The 16,559-nt window shown below is 41.9% G+C and overlaps 1 protein-coding gene across 1 annotated transcript in view; it reads right to left on the bottom strand.

Annotated features, from left to right (window-relative positions):
- IREB2 (iron responsive element binding protein 2) overlaps positions 1-15,796 on the bottom strand; it is a 59,125-nt gene extending 43,329 nt beyond the window's left edge. Inside the window, exons 1-4 of the mRNA XM_075208404.1 lie at positions 15,711-15,796; positions 10,247-10,298; positions 10,043-10,132; positions 140-305 (exon numbers count right to left, since the gene is read on the bottom strand). Of these exons, the coding sequence (XP_075064505.1) occupies positions 140-305; positions 10,043-10,132; positions 10,247-10,298; positions 15,711-15,767 (365 nt within the window). The 5' untranslated portion in view covers positions 15,768-15,796. The remainder of the gene's footprint in view (positions 1-139; positions 306-10,042; positions 10,133-10,246; positions 10,299-15,710) is intronic.
- Positions 15,797-16,559: the final 763 nt, after the last annotated feature.

Raw genomic sequence — 16,559 nt, 5'->3', positions numbered from 1 at the left:
TAAGCATCAGTCTCCATGATCAATATATACAATGACCACGCATAAGAAATTCTGGGACTTTCCACTCCTAAATCAGTTACATCACTAACAGGGTTGCTTAAAAAAAAGAAAGCAAAAAAAAAAAAAAGGCAATGCTCACGTGAAGTCCTGCAGAACAACGCGAGATGGTAGGAAGGGAACTTCTCTGCATTCATGGTTGGTCTTCCATTTCAAAACGTTCATGGCATCTTCCTGCTTTACCAAGACACCGTCACAGTTTCGCACCACGGATTCAAGCACAACACGGATACAGTAAGGCAAGGCATCTGCAGCAAAACAAGCAACATTACAACACAACCCGGTGACAACTGATCTGCTTAGACATTATTTGTAACAGTCACTGGTCAACACAGACAATGTTACTAGTCCATCTAACCACATACATGATATTTTATTTTATTTTTTTAAATTTAAAAGAATTTTTTTATTTTTTTTTACACTTCTTTTGCAAAGGTTACTACCAATTGTAGCCAACTATTACTGATCACTGGATGATTTTGCATGGATCAAGATCCAATTTAGCCAAACCTGCATTTACAGCCGTTCAGCACAACGAACAAACATCCAAATCTCTTCCAGCTTCCTTGAGCGGTGGGAAGACGACTGCACATGCAGACTGATTGTGATCAGCTCCTGATCGCATGTTTTGTTTATTTATGTTCTAATTGAAGAGTCTGACTACTAAAATGAGAAGTGTAATATAATCTATGAACAAGTACACTATATGGACAAAAGTATTTGGACGCTTGACCATTACACCACAAGGACTGTAATGACATTGCATTCAAATACACAGACTTTAATAAGGAGTTGGTCCCCCTTTTGCAGAGATAACAGCTTCCACCCTTCTTGGAAGGCTTTCCACAGGATATTATTATTATCATCATCCTTTATTTGTTAGGCGCCACAAGATTTCCACAGCGCCGTACACCATACAAACAGTACACTATACAGGGTGAAACAGTACAAAACAATAAACAAAAAATACCAGTACAGAAACTCCAGGCTGGTTAATGCAATAAACACGGAGCAGAAGAACAGGCAGGGAGACAGGAGGGAAGAGGGCCCTGCGCATGTGAGCTTACATCCTAAGGGAGGGAAAACAGAACAGGCACAAGGAGAGCCAGATGAGGCAAGGGAGAGCGCGAGTGAAGGAGATGAAGGGGTTATGTGGATGGTTGGTAGGCTTTAAGGAAGAGGTCGGTTTTCAGTGCACGTTTGAAGGGAGCACAGAGTAGGAGAGAGTGGATTCTGGAGTGGGAAGAGGTGATAAGAGTGGAGGAGAGGCGGCGATCATTGGCTGAGCGCAGGGAGCGTGCAGGAGTGTGAATGGAGAGGAGGTTAGAGATATAGGGGGCAGTAGAGTGGGAGAGAGCCTTGTAAGTGGTGGTGAGGAGTTTGAAAGGGATTCTGTAGGGGAAGGGAAGCCAGTGTGAGGGGAGGCAGAGGAGAAGCGGCGTGAGAGGAAGATGAGTCTAGCGGCTGTATTGAGTACAGAGCGGAGGGGGGAGAGATGGGAGTGGGGGAGGCCGGTGAGGGGGAGGTTGCAGTAATCCAGGCGGGAGATGATGAGTGCATATATGATGGTCATGGTGGCATCCTGAGAGAGAAAGGGAAGGATGCGGGCGATGTTGAGTAGTTGGAAGCGACAGGCTTGGGCAAGGGAATGAATGTGGGGGGCAAAAGAGAGATAGGAGTCGAGAGTGACCCCCAGGCAGCGGAGTTGGGTGACAGAGGAGATGGTTGGTGTTGTTGACGACAATAGAGAGGTCGTGGTGGGATGGGAGTCTGGACGGAGGAAAGACAATGAGTTCCGTTTTAGAGATATTGATTTTGAGAAAACACGTGGACATCCAGGAGGAGATGGCGAAGAGGCAGTCAGACACACGAGAGGACGGCGGGAGAAAGGTCAGGAGAAGAGATGTAGAGTTGAATGTCGTCAGCATACAGGCGATACTGAAGACCGAATGAGGAGATGAGAGCACCAAGGGAGGAAGTATAGAGCGAAAAGAGTAGAGGGCCAAGAACAGAGCCCTGCGGGACAACAACAGGGATAGAGTAGGGGGGAGGAAGAGCCGGACATGGATACAGAGAAGGAGCGGTTAGCGAGGTAAGAGGTGACCCAGGTATGGACAGATCCGGAGAGGCAGAGAGAGAAGAGTTTGCAGCAGGAGGGGGTGGTCCACAGTGTCAAAGGCAGAGGAAGGGTCAAGGAGGATAAGTAGGGAGAAGTGACCCTTGGATTTGGCCAATAGGAGGTCGTTAGTAACCTTGGCCAGGGCAGTTTCGGTGGAGTGGAGAGGACGGTAGCCGGATTGGAGGGGGTCAAGGAGGGAAAAGTCAGAGAGGTGACTGGTGAGGCGGCTGCAGACAATCTGCTCAAGTAATTTGGAGGCATAGGGGAGTAGTGAGATAGGGCGATAATTAGCGAGAGAGGTGGGGTGGAGATTGGGTTTTTTAAGGATAGGAGAGATAAGCGTGTGTTTAAAGGAGGAGGGGACTTCACCAGAGGAGAAAGATAAGTTGAAGAGGTGTGCGAAGTAAGAGCAGACAGTGGGAGAAAGAGAGCGAAGGAGGTGGGAGGGGATGGGATCAAAAATACACAGGTAGAGGGAGGAGAGTAAAGAACAAGGGAGCGAACTTCTTCCCCTGCTGTGAGGCGAAAGGAGCTCCAGAGTTGGTTGTTGGAGGGAGGTGAGGCGATGAGGGTGGCGGGAGAGGAGGAGGAGATGTTCAGTCTGATGGCCTCAATTTTGGAGGAGAAAAAGGTGGAAAAGTCAGTAGCGGAGAGGGAGGGCGGGACAGGAGGGGGGGGGAGAGAGAGGAGGGAGTTGAAGGTGGCAAAGAGGCAGCGGGGGTTGGAGGACTGAGAAGAAATGAGGGACTTAAAAAAGGATTGTTTAGCGAGGGAGAGGGTGCAGCAGAAAGAGGAGAGGATGAATTTATAGTGAAGGAAGTCAGCCTAGAACGAGATTTCCTCCAGAGGAGTTCAGCAGTGCGAGAGCACTTTGGAGGAAGCGGGTGAGTTTGGAGTGCCAGGGTTGAGGAATGAGGCGGCGTCGGCGGATAGCGGAGGCCGGGGCGACAGCATCAAGGGCAGTAGTGAGGGAGTGGTTGTAGAGAGAGGACGCCTGGTCAGGACAGGCCAGGGAGGGAAGGGGTGATAGGAGAGTTTCAAGAGAGGAGGAGAAGGAGGTAGGGTCAATAGAATCAAGGTTGCGCCTAGTGAGGGTGGCTTTAGGAGAGGCGGGAGTAGGGGAGGAGGACAGAGTGAAGGAGAGGAGATGGTGGTCAGAGTGGGAATGGAGAGTTAGAGAAGTCAGAGAGATCACAGAGATGAGAGAAGACAAGGTCGAGGGAGTGACCAAGACAGTGGGTGGGGGAGGAGGTCCACTGGATGAGGCCTAGAGTGGAGGAAAGGGAGAGAAGTTTGATGGTGACGGGGTCGGAACGGTTGTCAATGGGGATATTGAAGTATGATGGAGGGGAGGTCAGAGGCGAGGTAATGGGAGAGCCAGGCAGCAAAGTTGTCAAGGAAGAGGGGCGTGGGGCCCGGGGGACGGTAGATGACAGAGACACGGAGGTGGATAGGGGAGAAGAGACGGATGGAGTGAACTTCGAAAGAGGAGAAGAAGAGGGAATGTAAGGTAGGAATTACCCGAAAAGTGCAGTTAGGGGACAGGAGGAGGCCCACTCCACCTCCATGATGCTCATCCGGCCTGGTGGAGTGGGTGAAGGAGAGGCCCCCGTAGGAGAGAGCAGCAGGAGAGGAAGTGTCAGAAGAAGTAAGCCAGGTTTCAGTGATAGCAAAAAGATTAAGAGAGTTGGAAATGAAAGGGTCATGGAGGGAGGATAGTTTGTTGCGGACTGTAGAAGTGTTGGAGTGTTTCTGTGGGAATTTGTGCCCACACATTCTGTAGAGCATTTATGAGGTCAGACACCGATGTTGGACGAGAAGGCCTGGTTCGCAATCACCGTTCCAGTTCATCCCAAAGGTGTTCGATGGGGTTGAGGTCAGGGCTCTGTGCGGGCCATTCAAGTTCTGCCACACTGAACTTATCAAACCATGTCTTTGTAGTCCTTGCTTTGTGCACTGGGGCACAGTCATGTTGGAATAGAAAAGGGCCTTCCCAAACTGTTGCCACAAAGTTGGAAGCATAGCATTGACCAAAATGACTTGGTATACTGAAGCATTAAGATTGCCCTTCACTGGAAATAAGGGGCCTAGCCCAAACCCTGAAAAACAGCCCCATACCATTATTCCTCCTCCACCAAACTTCACAGTTGAGATAAAGCAGTCAGGCAGGTAACGTTCTCCTGGCATCCGCCAAACCAAGACACACCCATCTGACTGCCAAACAAGAAGCGTGATACATCACGCCACAGAACACGTTTCCACTGCTCCACAGTCGTGTCTGTGTGCTTTACACCTCTCCATCCAATGCTTGGCATTGGTTTTGGTGATGCAAGGCTTGCATGCAGCTGCTTGGCCATGTAAACCCATTCCATTAAGTTCCCACTGCACAGTTTTTGTGCTTACACTAATACCAGTGGAAGTTCGGAACTCTTCAGCTATGGAATCAGCAGTGCGTTGGCGACTTTTACACACCATTCGCCTTAGCAGTCGTTGACCTCACTCTGATTTTACGTTGTCTTCCGCTCCGTGGCTGAGTTGCTGCTGTTCTTAAATGCTTCTATTTTCTAATAATCACATACAGTTGACTGTGGAATAACAGGCATGGATGAAATTTCACGTCTTATTGCAAAGGTGGCATCCTATCACAGTACCACGCTTGAAGTCACTGAGCTTTTCAGAAGGACCCATGTTGTATCACAACTGTTTGCAAATGGAGACTGCAAGGCTAGGTGCTTGATTTCATACACCTCTGGCAACGAGTCTGATTGAAACACCTTAATTCAATAATTAACAGGTGTGGCCAAATACTTTTGTCCATATAGTGTATATAATGAAGTTTCTCTCTCTCCATAATGAGGAGAGACCACCAAGAGAATAGATAAAGCATTTTATCAGTTGGAATTCTCGATGGGACCAACATCACCTCTCCAGGTTTGGTACAATGCATTACCTCGCACTGTATTAAAAAGGCAGTATAAATTAATTTCTAGTATAGCCATTGTGGATGTAATCTAGTGCTAGAAAGTCCAAAATTTCTAGAAACGCACCAATATAGTCTGCTATGGTAACACAGTAAAACCAAAGATATCTATAAAAAGAAGTCTTTGGAATGGTAAGTTGGGTATATATCTGTTAGAAGAACTTCATCACATTCATACCCAAAATTTTCATATTCTCACCCCTTCAAAATATCAACATCAGAAGAAAAAACACTGGAAGGTTAGCATTACCCTACAGGAAAGTCTATAAACCCTTTCATAATAATAGATTTGTCCAATTACCATATTCTAAAAGCTTGATATATAAAAGGGCGTGTACCTGTGGTATCCTTAAACGCTTGTAGACCATGTCATCACCCACATCCCACCCCCCCAATCAGAGGTGTATCCCAGAAGTTTGGGATAATGATCCCCATTTAGTTGCAGTCAATGAGATTTGGATCAGCTGTGTGAGCAGATCATAAAAGGTGAGAACTCATTATCTAATGGGATTTTGTAAAATGGCTATCTTCAGTCTGGCCAGCCTGTTTCCTTACCTAAAACTTAAAATGAGAGAACTCATCTTCCAAAAGAACGTTTGAGGAAAATAGAGAGGTTACTGGGATTACACATAATACTAGATTATCATTTTAACAAGGTTAGAACAGCCAAATACAGACAACGGCAGTTTAAATCATAAGTTTTCATATTGACATATTAAATGCTTATTCAATATTTTCCGGCACAAACATACAGAGTTCAAAAGGAATTTAGGAATATATAATATTTAGAAATGGTTCCTTAAACAATAGGGCATGTAATGCCACCACTCATTGGGCAAACGTGATTGCTAGAAACAACACCTTAAGCGCGATACACTTGAGTTAGACCACTAGCAAAGGCTGAAAGGAATTAAATATTAAGGTATCTAGGACAACACTGAGAACCCAAGGTGCCTCAAAATGTTTAACAAGGGGAACAAGTAAATAAAAACAATATTGAAAAATAAGATTCTTTAATGCTAATATAATGTCCAGAAAAACACCGAGCAGACGCATGAAACCTTAGATATGTCAGGACAATGCCCTTGTTGAAGTCATTGAGAAGAAAATCAAGAAAATGTAGAAGGCTAGCAGAAATATGATCATCCAACTTGGATGTGCATTATAGAATAAATCTCCTCCACACCTCACTCACAAGTACTTGAAGAACTTGTCAGAAACTCTTCCTTGCAACTCAACTGTGACCACTCGATCTCTATGCAATTAAAAAGACAACATCCGAATTTGGATGCAGAGGAGGTTCCTGGTGCACTTCAATGGATCTCACTATCTAAATCCTATGCTAAACCCGGGATAACTTAATAAAGCTGGTACACACTTCACTGTTTTCATCCAATAATCGTCTCAAACAGCCGACATACGACCGCTCGTTCAAAAGTCGGGTCAGTGTGTGTAGTGACACGATGGTCGAAAGTCTGCCCAAATGGACGATTATCACCTCATTTGGTTGGTCATACCGTTTAATATTTTCGGTCCAACCTCGTTTCCGCTGTGCAGTGTGTATAAACTTCCGACCGATCCACAACAGTGAGTACGAAATTACAGTCATTGCTCACGACAACATGGCTGTAAAAAGTTGCTAAAGGGACGTCCGCTCTTCCCTTTCTCGTCCTAGACAAGGCTAGTGTGTATGCAGTCCATGGGCCGAGAGATTGGATCATCGATCGCATGTAAAATCGCTCTGCATAAAAAGTTGGTCGAAATTTCTGTAGTGTGTACCCAGCTTAAGCTATTGCAAACCACAGACAAGCAACTTTGGTGTTCTGGGTTTTTGGCAGTAAATTTTTTTGGGGAAGTACGAAACTTTCAGACAGGAACCTGGACAACTTTTTTTGTGAAATGACCATTGCCCTGGATGGATCTGTTGAGGTAATCTGCAAAAGTTACAAGACATACAACTGATAAAACTTGTGGATCACTTTCTCTATATAAGATGATAACTCATTCTGTCTTATACACAGGAGAGTAAACATTTATACATACTCAGATGATCTGTTTTATGATGCAAGGTATACTTAATATGGATGGAAGATGCGTGCTATTTACTAATTAAATGCAGCTCAAGTTGCAACATTGGAAGTCACCACCAAGGGCTGGTATTTCTCTACCTCAGAGTATTATCAGAAGAATAACAGACCATAAATTACTTGGGAGTATACAGAGAAAAAGGACTAGCTGCCTAATCCAAACTGACAGAAGTAGGTACAATACTTAGATGGCTGAGCAATTTTTAGAGGAAACATACAGATTAACTATTATTCAGGTAAAGTACATGTCTAATATGTGTGATAGATTGTGGTGAGAGATCATTATACTACTGCTACACACCCCATTGTGGAAGAGAACCTCCACAATCTAAGAATATGTATAGGCAAGTAAAGTGACCCCAACTTAGATTATCCACTCTGGAGCTTGTAGTACAAGTCACAGCTCTGTATTTAAATGCTAGTTTGGCATTTAACACCATCTGTCACGCTTCCACCATGACTTTACAGTTGTAAAGTTATACTATTGCGAGTTAGAAATTGTGTGCGACACAGGTACATCTTTGTATAGAAACAATCTATGATGAAGGTATAGTGAAGATAGATGTATTAAGGCTTGTTATGTTCTAAGGGTTGCAATTTGGTGACCAGCAAACTAATTTACTTTCATTACTCAACTGTTTTATTTGTCTGCATTAGACTATAAATATGCTTGTTTTTCACACTACCATGATCCACTGAGGATCCACTTGTAGAACTTGTTGCAAGTTGTAGAATTGCGTAGGAACACACTCACAAATGACAGCAGAACGGTGCAACAACTTTGGCACCTTGGAGCTCCTGTATTGTGGGAGAAAGGGAGTAGCAGCAACACAAGGAGAATGATTAGGACATAGTCAACACCTGCTCCATGACCGCTAAATCCAAGAATGGTGATCCAGACAGGCTAATTTGATACACATGCTTTGTTCAGCTTAAGTGCGAGTAGAACAATCTAATGATTAAATTTATACTGTGACCATGTATGTCTTTCTATTTCTTGCATCAAAAGGACACAATTTCCACAAGGAATGTGTAAGTGGAGAGATATCCTGGGAAAAGGGGAATACTGTATAGAACAAGAAGTACTAATTATAAGAACACTACCAGTTTTGTTTTGAAAGCACAGACATTAATAGAAGGCAACAGACCATTTCAGCATTCATGCATTTTAGGTTGACCAAGCAGGGGCGCACGCAGGGGGGGGGGGGGTTCTGGGTCTCCAGAAACCCCTCCCCTCAAGAAGTGCCTCTACATAGTGGCACTGTACTATATAGCAGCCGCGGCGCTGTCAAAGGGGAGTCCGCGGCAATGCTGTATTGTATATAGCACCATCACGGATGCTTCTTTGGGCGCATGCGCAGCAGCTCTCTCTTTTTTTTTTCCTTTTTGGATGGGGGGAAACCCCACCCTTAAAAATCCTGCGCTGCGCCCCTGCCAAATGCATATGATCTGAATGGTTTTTCCTTTTTGCACCTATTATCTGGTATACTATATAGGTCTGCATTGAGTACAGCTCACCACTAGGGATTGTGTACATTTGACATCTTACTGCACACTCTTTATCTTGCCCCTAACCTTACATTGATCTATTCTACATTGTTATCTTAGGGCAGGACACTTCACTATTATTAATGTATGTGGCAGCAGTAGAAAGTAGATTTAACAAATAGAATGGGCTGAGCACTCATCCCTAACTCAATAAACACTTTCCAATCACTAGTGGCCCAGTAGACAATAGAGCCATTTACTTGAAAACAAATGCACAAAAACTCTCATTTGCTGGATTATAGTCTTTAATAACCTGTTTATAGTAGATCCATTTCCTCTCCATCTCTATATTCAGGTCAATAAACAGTTCAGTGGAGGACCAGATACTCAATGCTATCAGCGAGGAGAAGTTGAAAGCATCTGGCCTCCTGTCTTGAGTTAAACTCAACCTCAAGAGGTCAATATAAGACATCCGACAACAGTCTTAAAGCAATGGGATGGGCCAAGGGAGTTCAATGCCCACCTGCACATGGAAGTTGACACAGCAACCTTCCATGTCGAAAGCACAGTGATTGCAGGACATTCTGCTATGAAGCAGTAAGTTCATGTTTGAAAGGTGATGGCTGGACCAAGTTGGAATACTATCCACATGCTGCAGCTCTAAGTACATAATGTGAGCTGATATTTCTATGCAAAACAGAGTGAATAGATCCCTAATGAAGAATATGGGCCACTTAGGAGGCCCCCTAAAAAATATCAAGTTGCCAATCAACTGTATAGAGAATTTAACTGAAAATACTATAATAAATCAATTTCTTTACACAGATAAGGTAATTTAAATATTGTCTCTAGAGAGTACAGCTAACAAACAAAAGTAACAGCTCTCAACAGATGCCAAGCAGAGTCAGAAATCTGTGTTTCCACAAGTACTTAACACAAAACCACAACCACCACATCAGCAGACTTGGTATCCCTTGGTTTGAAATGTACACTGCACACAATGCTACTAGAGGTTTTGATAGGCCATTTAAAAAAGTTTATTTTGCAAGTTAATATTTACCTAAGGGAGAGATTCAAGTAGTCACAAGGTCCCGTAGTGATGTGTTCTTGAGCAGAAATACTACAATTACTGTACAGGACACATTAGCATTCTTAGCAGATACATCCTGCACAGACAACATGTGAAGTTCATATAGGACCCTGTGGCTAATTAAATTGTCCATTAGCAGTCTATTAAATTCAAATATAAAAAAATGTTCAGAAAAGGTGGACATATAATTTAAACGTCCTTTATTAAAACAGCTCGCTCACCATACTCTGGAGCCTGCAGTTTAGATATATTGAAGAATATTTTGTCAGGATTGCATTCAAGGGATTCCACCAAGTATTTGAAGGGGCTCTCTAAGGAGGGATGAGAAAAAGGTTTCAAAGTCAGTGACATATACCCACATAATGTAATCACACAACAATTCACTCATGTGTTTACTACATTAAAGTAGCATATTTAATGAGTACCTTTTAGATTATCCATCCTCAGTTTATCTGCTTGATCATACCAGTCACCAACCTAAGCAAATATAATGTACATAATGAAAATGAAGGAGTATATTTATGGTCAAAACATACAATGATTAACTTAAAATGTAATATTTCTTGGAATACATACAATAAATAAATATGGGTACTTTAAGGTAAACTATTATTGGTGAATCATAAATGCCAAGTACGCTTGTCCATCTGGCTATCTCCCAAATAGAGAGCCATATATTACCAGGTATCCTAATAGATGATCAACATGAAAATGTTTAATAAATCAGAAGATATTGAATCATTCCAGTAGGACAAATAGGATCTACAAGTACTAACATACCAAGGGATTCAGTATTGTAAACCTGCATTACCACCTAACCAGCAGAAATTTAGGTTTGCCACTTTGAAAAATGAAGGTGAGGACAGGGTAGGAATACCAGTCTGAATCCACAATACCCAAAGGATGGCGACAGCATTTCCATCGGAATTCAAGCAGTTGCATAATAGGACATAAAAACTGAAATATAATTTTCAATCTCTATTTTTTATAATATAAAGACAATGGCTACCTTAGGATTCACGGTAAAAGCACAAACAAACATTACATACCTAAAAAAAGTTGGTCTGCAATTGTTTAAATGCAAATAGGTCCCTTTCATTAATTGATACTAGCTGTGAGATAAACAAAATGAATACATGACAGATGTTCACATCTTAAAAGCACATATTTGAAGTTTACAATTACAATAATAAACAGTTAAATGTTTAAACAAATATTATTCATATAAGAATGTTTCAAATGCCACATGAAAAGTAAACATCTGTAATGTTTGGAAGTAAAAGTAACATTTTGTTAAACAACATTACTCCAGTGTGCATACCTAATCTGTGAGAAAATGTCAAATTACTCTAACAGTACTCTAGTTCAAAAGAAGAGCGGTCCATAGCAGAGGCCTGAAACTCACTATAAAAGCAAACCGTGGATGAAGTACATTCTGACACACAATATTTGTTACATATTATTAATCTGTTGGGGTATAACACTGCTATCTCTTCAGAGGGTCCAAAGTAGTCATATCTTTCCTTCCCCCTAGAAACCTAGTACACTTCCAGCCACAAGTTAAATGAAACCAAAGTTTACTTTTATTCAAAAACTCTTAGGGCACTGGCCCTTTAAACACATGGTTGCTCACAGACACAGCTATGCAGAATATTTACTATTTCTGGGCCCTGCTGTAAAAAGGACTTTGAAACGACAAGTGGCTTCCAACAGCCAATCTGTCCCCGGCCATTAAAACTCTGTAGGGTAACTTGTGTGCTTAGTCTATAATGAATAACTGCCTCAGCATAACAGTAGCTCTCCTCTCTGAGTCTCCGAGACCAACTTTACCTTACAGAACACCTTGCATGCCAAACTGTTTTATACAGGCAAAACCAACCCAAGAATTCTGTGGCTGACACAACTGTCCTGAATAAACCTGCCACATTGCCTCTCACACACACCTATGAGCTGAGGGACTGTCACTAACAGAGAGTACACTATGACAGGCCATTTGCATTGCCAATTTAACTGCCAGACCCGTGTCTCACTTTAAACCTGAACAACTGTAGAGAAAGGAACAAGCGAATTATTGAAGCATTACTCTCCTAATTCAGGTACATCTAGTTAAGATGCTCATGATCTGTCTCTAAAATGAATGGCTCCATAACAGGTATTTTAAGGTTTGTAAAGTCCATTTCACAGCAAGAGCTTCTATTTCTACAGCTGTAAACTTCTTTTCTCTGGTGCAGTGTGCTGTTCAACAGCAGCGAGCCTGGTATATTATAATAAATGCAGTGTGTATTTTTGATATAGGTATATTTGAAATGGCGTATTTGTGCAGCATTTTCAGACCGTAATTCCCATGTTAAACTTTGTCAGCAGGAGGTCATCCTCCTTTGTATCCTATGTAATCAGAGAGATAGGGAAACTATTCCCATAGTGAAACAGCAAGCAATTTGGGAAACTAAAGATTGAGTTTAAATTACATTTTACAGCAATTTTAGAAAATGCACCGATTACTGTTCTACACACTGATGCATTAATAACAGATACTTGTGGTGTCAGTTTGAAGAGGGGGATAACACCACCTACCGATGTGTATATACACTTTATAAAGAGAGGCAGCAAAGCCCACATAGTGAATAAACCATCTCGTACTTCTGAGGTAATCACCAGTACCACAAAGCTACTTTTGAGTAATAAATATTCTCCTTTTTAAGATTCTGCATGTCACTTATTGCCTATTGTATTTCCTGTTAGCTAAATTCTAATCTGTTCCCCGGCTGTCCATGTGTTGAATCCAGTGCCCTGTCTCAACTCTCTGTTACCTGCAGTCCAAATAAAAAGTAAGTAGTCAGAAGGAATCAGCCACAAGTCACCAGATACCCAGAACTAAGCAGTTTCAGGTACCGGTAAAGAGGATTGGTTGTGGTATCGACTAAGCTCCTACAACTAGTGTGCACTTGGTACTTGTAGTTGGTTAGTGTTTAGTGGCGAGTGATACCTGTAGTAGTGGTCAGTTATGGCAGGTTACCGACGGAAGACCAAAAAGGACAAGATGACAAAGTAAGCCCACCCTGTCACAGTTCCTTGGATTTCAGAACCATCTATGCATATACACTGATCAGCCACAACATTAAAACTATCTGCCTGATATTGTGTAGGTCCCACTCGTGCCGCAAAAACAGTTCTGATCCGTCGAGGCATGGACACTCTGAAGGTTTCCTGTGGAATCTGGTATGAAGACGTTAGCAGCAGATCATTTAAGTTGCAGGGTCATGCCTCTATGGCACGGGCTTGTTTTTCCAGCACATCCCACAGATTCTCGATTGGATTGAGATGTGGGGAATTTGGAGGCCAAGTCAACACCTTGAACACTTTGACATGTCCCTCAGACCAATCCTGAACAATTTTTTCAGTGTGGCAGGGTACATTACTGTGCTGAAAGAAGCCACTGCCATCAGGTAATACCATTGTCATGAAGGGGTATACTTGGTCTGCAACAATGTTTAGGTAGGTGGTACATGTCAAAATAACATTTACACCAATGCCAAGACCCAAGGCTTCCGAGATCATAACACTGCCTCCACCAGCATGCCTTTTTCCCCATAGTGCACTCTGGTTTCATCTCTTCCTGAGGTAAACGCACTCACACCCAAACGTACACATTATGTAAAATAAAGAAAAAAAGTGATTCATCAGACCAAGCAACCTTCTTTCATTGCTCCATGGTGTCTAGTTCTAGAGCTCACGTGACTGCTATTCACCGCCTATTCTGGAAGTGAACAGCAGTCAGCATGGGCACTCTGACCAGTCTGCAATACATTTCTGACAGCTTTCTCTTATAGGCCGCATTCACTTTTTCAGCAATTTGTGCTACAGTAGTTTTTCTGTGGGATTGGACCAGCCTTAGCTCCCCACATGCATCTATGAGCCTGTCGCCAGGTGTACGGTTTTACTTCCTTGGACTTTTGGTAGGCACTAACCAATGCATACCAAGAACATGCCACAAGACGTGCTGTTTTGGAGATGCTCTGACCCACTCATCACAATTTGGCCCTTGTCAAAAAGTCCCTCAGATTCTTACGCTTGCCCATTTTTCTGTTTCCGAAAGATCAACTTCAAGAACTGACTAGTCACTTGCTGCCTAATAAATCCCACCAATTGCCAGGTGTCATTGCAACAAGATAATCAATATTATTCACTTCAATTATCAGTGGCTTTAATTTTGTGGCTGATCCGTGTATATCTCATACAAAAACTTAAATTTCTTACACACATTACTTCCCGCATTGACTATTGAAATTCCCTTCTTACAGGTCTTCCCCCTAACTAAACTTTAACCCCTTCAATCTATTTTGACTGAAACAGCTAGACTAATTTTCCTTGATTGGTTGCCTCTGTTTTACCAAATCTAATATAAAATACTTCTATTAACATACAGTGGATATGAAACATCTAAATGTCCTTATTGAAATTACAATTGTTGCATGATAAATCATGTCAGACCCTTTTTCACCTTTAATGTGAGCTTTCAACCAACAAAATTCAACTGAAAAACAAAGAAGGCTTTTTTTTTTTTTTTAAAAAGAGAAAATTAAAAAAACAGAATATCCTGGTTGTGCACACCCCCCTAAAGTTATACTATGTGGAAGAACATTTTGCTTTTACTATAGCAGTGAGCCTTTTTGCACAATTCTTGATCAACTTTGCAATTCTTTTCCACTCTTCTCTGCAAAAATGTTTGAGATCCAACAAATTGCAAGGAGATCTCTTTAGCTCATTCCTCAGGTTTTCAATGGGGCAGAGGTTTGGGCTAGTACTGGGCAATTACTAGACTTTGATCTTCCTTTTACTGAAGCCATTCATTGGTTGATTTAGATGTATGCTTATGGATTGTGATTATGTTGAAAAGTGATATTCCTCTTAATTTTTCTGACAGAGGACAGTAGGTTTTGTACCAAAATACCTTGATATGTCTCCTCCCAGATTCAAAAGCCCTATGACCCCTGACTGGATCACAACCCCACTAAGCACTTTTTTCCATTGTTATCTGTATGAACCAAAATCCAATAAGTGACACTTACTCATGTATCAAACTCCAAAGTTCCTATAGACTGTCAGCTGCCAAACTTTTATTTCTGTGTTTATACACAATTGTAAAGTGCTGCAAAGTATTCTGGTGCTATAATAAATAAGTGTATCCTGGCTGGTCAATTGCAGTAATACAGTTTGATGTCAGCAAATTGCCCAATTCCCACAAAGCAATGAAATATACACATGCCATTAATCAGCAATTTTTGTAACTGTGCATCCAACACACTCCTAACAGTAATCATATGTGGTTTGGTAAAGAAAGTAGTAAATAAAATAACCAATTCAATGCTAACCCAGACAGGTTAATCTATATGGTAAATAAAGTCAACCTATACTGCACAGATCAATAATGTGGTAATGATTTCATTACAAAGAGACAAAATTAGCTGCTGTAATGTATAAAAACATTGTTATTTGTCATTACTGGATATCTGCATCAGACACAACAGATCATATCATAGGGTGTGAATTTTAATCGCGTGTGTGTGTGTCAGTCATAGAGTGTGTGTGTGTATTGTTGGTTTATGCATGGATAAATATTAATAGAATGTGTCATATTGTACAGAAGAAAATGGGGGGGTGGGGTCACTACTGCGGAGGGTGATGGAATGGCAATTATAACAGGAAATGAGAGCAGAAAGCTGGGGACCTAGAAACAAGAGAGTGGATTTGGGTAGACTGGTTGCTGAAAAGGAGTCAATAGCGCTGATAATCATCGAGATAACAGGAGCAATAGATAGCATTGGGATAAACCAAGTGTGACACATATACATAAGTGTAAACATGCTGCCTCACGAAATCACGTCTCACCAAGTGAGCTGAGGACGTCTCAGTCTCCCCGTCACCTCCCGAACCAGCAGTCGCCATATTGACTCCACCGGAGCCAGCAGCTCAATGACGTCAAACTATTTTTTTTTTTAAAAGAAAACTTTATTGAAAACGACATACTGGCTGTTTGTTTCCCTTCAACATAAATAACTTTATTTATAAACATTGCATTCGATTTAAAATATATGTGGAAACAATATTTGAGTCTACTCTCAAAGCTCAGTAATTGATGGCGTTACAGAGCAGGTATAACTAGCTTTTAAGGGTTAGAGTTGCCAAAGTTTGTAAATAACAGGAATGTACATTTTGATAACACATTGTGTTACACCAAAATAAGGGTAATTTTATATGTGGAATCATTTGGAGGTCTAGTGCAAATACCATTTCTTCTTCCATTGTGGCGTCGTGTATGCATTTCTGTATTTATGACCATTTTTGTGCGCATTTATATGGCTAAGCATGTCAAGATGGCGTGAGTGCACACTGTTCCTATTTAGTTTAGAACAACCCTGATTTGTTTGCTGGGAGGTATGTTCTGATTGGGGTGACATTACCATTTGACCCTAGAAAGTGTGAATGTAATGCAAATTGCACTAGACTTTTAAGCATACTTGTCAACTCCATGAATGTCAGGGAGACTTCCTGAAATAGGGCTGATCTCCCTCACTCCCTGAAGAGTCTGGCATTATCCCTGATGATGAGACACTGCAAGACGTGGTTAACTTTGCCATCTGTGGCATGATGACACAGTTCAGAAATTATGTCCTATGTCCATGTATTGATGCCTATGGAGGTGGCCATTTTCATAGAGACCAAGATTTAATCAAAGAC

The sequence above is a fragment of the Mixophyes fleayi genome, chromosome 4 (assembly GCF_038048845.1).
Source record: "Mixophyes fleayi isolate aMixFle1 chromosome 4, aMixFle1.hap1, whole genome shotgun sequence".
NCBI lineage: Eukaryota > Metazoa > Chordata > Amphibia > Anura > Limnodynastidae > Mixophyes > Mixophyes fleayi.
This window is presented reverse-complemented; position numbering and strand designations above follow the sequence as displayed.